Below are 6,219 nucleotides of genomic sequence, written 5' to 3' on the forward strand. Positions count from 1 at the left end.
TGTGGGCTCAGGATGTTTTATCCAGTGCAGCACACTTTCTGTCATTATGGTCCTTTACTATATTAATCAATGATCAGATATGGATGTACAGTGTTAAAATTAAAGTTAATATCTGATCAGTTATTTCCATGATGGTCATGCCAGACCATCGCTTAATTCAGCAACTATTCTGGCATCCCTGCACAGTTAACAATATATCAATTATACATGATTCAGAAGAAGATGTGGAAGTAATGGCATTTCCCAAGACTAGTCGTTATGCACATTGAAAACCAGATTCATGTTTCCACTGCCCTTGCAATGGAAAGAAATTAATAACTTGGCTACATTCTCTTTCTGAGCTTGAATTATGCCTGTTGCACAATTTTAATGGGCCTTTTTATGAGCAAACACTTTTCAACAACACATGTTAAGAGTGTTTATGTGTCCGATTTTGACAAAAATGTACTTTTTCAGGGGTGTTTTCACAGTGATGCATCCTCCTTAAGAGTCTATTACTGCTCCTCCCTTTGAGTTATCTGTGGTGAGAGGCTGCACCGTTGAGTCAAGAAAGGATTGTGATTTGTGTCACACGATGATGTTCATTTAAGTAATTTTCAGATGCCATTGCATCATCTCACTGAGTTATATTTTTACAATGTTACTCCCATTTTCGTCATTTGTTTAAAATAGACATTTTTTTTCAATGTCAAACCCAACAAACAAAGGTGGTGCAAACTGAACATAGGCCTAACAGTAAAATATCTATGATGATAGGTATTTATGAAGTGGATAACTCTCAAACTGGACTCAATAAAACATAAAAGAGAGGAACTTCGACAGAATCATCTAAAGTTTTCATGCTCTGGATTATCTACTTCAAACTGTCATTTTTTTTCTCTGAAGGTCTGACAGTGAGCCTTAATATGTCCACTTCTCCTGAAATTATTTGCAAAACAAGTGGAAAAAAAACCAAATTACTACCCTTAAAGCATTTCTTTCAGCACATGAGATCTAAACAAAACCATCTCTGGCCTTGTTTCTCACTCTCCCATCTAATCAGTTTAGTCAGAATCTGTTTTCATATCAGGGATCGTTCTGTACAACACTGCATAGTTTGCAGCAGCGTAAACACATTATGGATTAAGTGTGATCCTGACGATAACATCGATATAACAGATGGCCTCGCTGTATTTATCACGAGATGTTTGACTCGTTTCGAGGGTTAATTGAAACAGCATGGCCTTAAAGGCAGGCCCAGTGATTTTTACTGGCAAAAGCCGCAGAGGAATGCAGAGTGACACTCGCTGCAGAGTTGAAGCTAGGACAACGTACACTCCTGGGCACAAGTTGAGTATGTGTATTTTATTGCACTTCCATATCTGTAGTGTATTACAGTTTAATGGTAATGATAATGAAAGCTGTATATTTTAATTACACTGTAAGGCCCAACCGGGGACAAGAGTTGAAAATTAGCAAGAGCTATAAACTCTCTGTACAGCACATCAGTTTCATGCTCGGCTATATTTTGAATTGCTTCATCCCTTTCAAATAAAATGTTTAAAAAAGTAATAAAGTTGTGCTTACTGTTGCATATGCATTCACTCAGTTACTACAGGGTTTCTCTGCAGCTTTCAGATGTACAGAAAATAAATGAGATCACTACCAGGTCTTGACATGAACACCAATTAAAGTCTTCTTGAACCTTTAAGAGACAAACTGAAATCCCTCAAAGGGAAATGACCCTGAATTTCAACGTCTTTTTTTTTTCTCTCTCTCTTTTTTTTTTTTTTTTTTAAAGCTGCCTCACCACTTTCTATTTCCTTTGCTGGTGTTTAAAATTCAAGCACACACAAGCAATTACAACCAGTGAAGCACACAAACCACCCCTGTGGCACCAGTGGCAAAGTCTGACAGCGATAGGCACCGCGCCAATGATGACGGAAGGCTTTTCTGCCCCAGAGCTGATGTCATCGGATGCCAAGAGGCAGATTTCTGGGGTTTCGTTGTTGTTTTCCTGCGCAAGACCTCACTTTTCATGTCTCCCAGTCCTTCAATAACCTTGAAACAGTAACTGAATAGATTTACACTGATTGAATCAAGTGTGCTTAAGCTGTTAATGTGACACCAAATCAGATCAGGCAGTGATATCTGTCTGCACTTGTATAATCATTTAATGATTGATTCATGTGATAGTGTGAGCTGCCTGCAGCTAGACCTCAGCCTGGAGCTTCTGCAGCAAGATAAAAAAAAAAAAAATTCAGTGTTGTTTCCTTATCAGATTTGACTTTTTAAACAATCAAGTGATGTAATTCATCCACCACAGTTTACAGTGCATGGACAAAAAGATGACAGTTAATGAGATCAAATGAAAACTGTAACTATTTTAAGTTTGGTTAAACCTGCTGGGATAAATCAGGTGCTAATGGAGAGATAACACATGATAATGCACTCTTTACAACTACCAGCTCCCTTCAGTTGGCTTTTTCATATGTACTTAACTAATCAAACTAATTAATTAGACCATATTCATGTGTAGAGTTAATCCAATCCCGCTCTGTGTTGTTGTTGCCCCTGTTTGACTTTAAGAGATCTCTATGGGCGGTCCATAATGCGAAGACCAATGAATCGCCGTCTCTGTTTAAATACTCCTTGATGTCAACTTTTCTCCTTCACTCACAGCTCACTCTAACGCCATGTTGGCTGTTATGACTTGCCTTGTTGTTTTCATCAGCTTTACTACGGACTTTTGACAGGAGTGGCTCTCTTAAATCCCCCAGCGTATTTGGAGACGCTTTATTCCAAAAAATTTTGTGCGTCACGTGTTTTGGATGATACGCGCGGAGTATGCGTGCAGCACTCCCCTGACTTTGCTTTTGAAAGGAATACTACTTGGAATTAGCAGTCTTTAAAAAGGGTTTGGTTGTTGTTTGTGTGTTGTTGTTTTTTTTCCTTTGTCATATGTGCAACAAAATGTCAGATGTTCGCCTTTCTAATGCGAGTCCGACATTGGAGAGGGTGGATGCTCGGCCGCCAGACAACGTCAGACCTCCGGTCCGTAGAAACCTTTTCGGTTCACCTGACCGAGAGGAGTTGCGGAGGTATATGACGGCTACGATGCAGAATGACGTGCAGGCTTTTACGGAGCTTTATAATTTCGATCCCGTCAACAACAGACCGCTCTCTCCGGGGAATTTCGACTGGCAGGAGGACAGCAACCCACCGGAGTTTTATCTCAGACCGCCTCACGGGAACGAACGGCCCCAGCCAGAGGACGACTTGCCCGGCGATGACCGGCAGGATGCCGCGGAGGGGAATGAGAGGCAGCTGGTTCGCCCTCAAAGGAGAGACGGTTCAAGGAAAAGACCCGCAGGAGATTCAGGTGATCGCTCTTGACTTTTTTGTGGCTGTCACGCACTTTTTTGTTCTCTCCGGTGTAGGCGCACCCTGTGTGCCCCTGTGCCGCAATGCAGAGGCTCCCAGAGCCACAGTTGTGTCCGGAGTTGAACCGTGCCATGCGATCGATGGATCAGCCTGAAAAGAAAGTGAAGGAAGGCGCAGGGTGCAAGGGAGGGGGGGGACTTAAGATTTCTCTACATATGTTTTAGTCATTTCATGTTATTGTAAAGAGTGACAACACAAAGCACATTTTCTTAGAAGATCGCGTATTACGTCGTAGTTTGCATTTCCCTATTCTCATAACTCGGGCTATTGTCGGTAATAGTAAAATGTGTGCAGCAGCAGTCAGGTGCCTTTTTCAAAGAGGATTTTCAGTTTTACACATCATCAACTTTTCTGCGCTTACATTTTTTTTTTTTTTTTTTTTTTGTCTGCCAGGTCCCTGCTCCAGCGACTGTCAGAGTAAAAAGTCGCATACCGACGATGATGATGATAATGATGACGACCCGGCGAAAGGTGCAGGAAGTCAGGCGGTGAAAGCCGTGGAGATCAGGCCAGACAACAACGCGGAGGTCCAGTGAGAAAAACACACATGCCAGGTTAGAGATCAGCGTCTCACTATTACACAATTATTACGGCCTTTGACTTTTTCATGACATAGGCCTACATATTTTTAAGTGCATTAAATCGTGATCTGCTTTCATATGTGCCAAAAAAATGTTTTGCTAACTTGTTTATCAGCAGCATCTTTAACACACAACACAGTTGCAAAATTACACATTTCTTTCCTGCACCCACTAAACGCGTCATCAGCCGTTGTAACTTGCACGTTTTTTTTTTAAATCCTCCACTTCATAGTATGACTGTACACCCTCTGTGTGTGTGTGTGTGTGTGTGTGTGTGTGTGTGTGTGTGTGTGTGTGTGTGTGTGTGTGTGTGTGTGTGTGTGTGTGTGTGTGTGCGTGCAACAGGGATATCAAGCCTGAACAAACTGCTTTTTCAGTTGCACCATTCAAACAGCCTGTTTCCTCTCTATGTCCCACAGAGCAGGGAGACCTGTTGCTGGTGGAATACTGTGTAGCCTCGCTCAGCATCTGACAGACCGGAGAGAGAAAAACAAAAGCAGCCTTTCCTACGAAGGGAGGAGGAGAAGGCTGCACAAGCACTGAATATGTACACTAGCAAGTTTTGGCACTCATTTAAATTAAATTGCCTCAGAAGCAGCAGACGATGTAGCAGTGTGCAAATGGATTTTTGCTCATTTTTTTTTTATTACTACCTATGTTTCAGATGTAGCACATAAAAAAAGCATAATATGCTTTTCATACCTATGTTAAATGTATTTGAGTAAGTGTGTGAATTTGACTCGGGGGATTGCAGTGCAATTTCCAAAAGAGAAATATTATTTTGTTAAAGTGGTCATATTGTATCATTATTCAGGTAATTGATGTAAGTTAAAAATGCAGATTTCAAAAAGTCAGGGTTATGTGGAAACAAAATGTCTTCACTTTTTCTATGGCTTTATGTGTCCCAGTGTTATATCTTTGTTTTTGAAGGCCCAGATGGCCACACTGTTGAGGGTCCATCTAACTGGGAATAGCCATGATAGATAAAGTTTACATGCAAATAATGTCACCTTTAATTTCCCCAATTAATTTCATTATCTTTTTTTTTTTCTTAAGGGTTTTTTGCCAAAGTTTGTGCCTTTTTTGTATGGGAAGGGGGGTGGGTGGCTAAACTGCTGAGCAATATCCAACCAAATTTAACAGTATTTGCTAATAGTCCTAAGAATTAGCTTTCTATTTCTAAATTAGGTGTTTTAATATTTTAGTGACTCATAGGTCACCTACAGTACCCCCCACCCCCCATTATAAATGGTGTAGTCCAGATTAACATAGGTCAAACATGTTAGAAAAAAAAAAGAAAGAAAGAAAGAAAAGAATCACTGGGCTACTTATTATGCAAATATGTGAATCAAAGATTTGTCTTTTGTGGTGTGAAATTCATGTGGAACATGTAATTGCACTATTGTTAATTTCTCATTCTTGTGAGGGCAGAAAAACAAAGTTACACTGCCTCAGCTGGTGTAAAACTTTGAAGTGTACCTGTGTCTTTTTTTTTTTTTTTTTTCGAAAAACACTGAAAATATTATACTAACTTATTTATGTTGAGCTTTTTTTGTGGGTGTATGTATAGCTTCCCAAAGTGACATTTTTGTGCATTTTTGTAAATATATATTTTCATTATTGTTTTTAAGATAAACTGAGCCTAATAATCGATTTTATACATGTGTGTTTTGTATATTTTTCTTCAATCTGCAATTTGATTGATTAAAAAGTAATGCTGGTGTAATGAATACATGACCTCACTATTTTGATTGCAAAACACACAACCACTCCTCCTTTAACAAACACACACTTCTAATCTTAATTTATTCTCCCTCTAGTCAAAAACATGTTTTCTTCCTTTTGTTCCTTCAGTTGGATGTTTGAGCTTCACTGTGCAGAATGATGTATGTGCAGAGTTTGACACTAGAGGCTGTTTTCACATTCATTTACTGAAAGTGGTACGTTTCTCTGAGCTCATTGAAAATCAAATTTTAAGGGGCGGGACTAAGAGCATGATTTGTGACAATACAAATATTTTGGAAGCCAATCCTGTTCCAATATTCAACTAACAAGTGTGATGTGGAAACTTGAAGCCTCCAGTGCACAAACACAGAATTTACAAAGAAGAAGGAAACATCTTGTTTACAGCTGTTAAGTTTCTGAAATGAAAAATATTAGCATATTCATAGACTCAGTAATTTTTAATGAGGTAAAACAAGTAGATGTCATTTTA

At 39.4% G+C, this 6,219-nt stretch overlaps 1 protein-coding gene across 1 annotated transcript; it reads left to right on the forward strand.

The window, feature by feature from the left end:
* The first annotated feature begins 2,666 nt into the window (after positions 1-2,666).
* cdkn1ba (cyclin-dependent kinase inhibitor 1Ba) lies at positions 2,667-5,728 on the forward strand. The gene is made up of 3 exons (XM_053314080.1): positions 2,667-3,361; positions 3,817-3,977; positions 4,424-5,728. The coding sequence occupies exons 1-2, from the start codon at positions 2,941-2,943 to the stop codon at positions 3,957-3,959; spliced, it is 564 nt and encodes a 187-aa protein (XP_053170055.1). The 5' UTR covers positions 2,667-2,940; the 3' UTR covers positions 3,960-3,977; positions 4,424-5,728.
* Positions 5,729-6,219: the final 491 nt, after the last annotated feature.

This window comes from Scomber japonicus, chromosome 23 (assembly GCF_027409825.1).
Source record: "Scomber japonicus isolate fScoJap1 chromosome 23, fScoJap1.pri, whole genome shotgun sequence".
In the NCBI taxonomy this organism is placed as follows: Eukaryota; Metazoa; Chordata; class Actinopteri; order Scombriformes; family Scombridae; genus Scomber; species Scomber japonicus.

Excerpts from the sequence above, each read along its gene's own strand:
- cdkn1ba (XM_053314080.1), top strand. The coding sequence starts at position 2,941 with ATGTGCAACAAAATGTCAGATGTTCGCCTTTCTAATGCGAGTCCGACA. Across the intron at positions 3,362-3,816 it reads AAGACCCGCAGGAGATTCAG|GTCCCTGCTCCAGCGACTGT; the intron begins GTGATCGCTCTT and ends TTTGTCTGCCAG.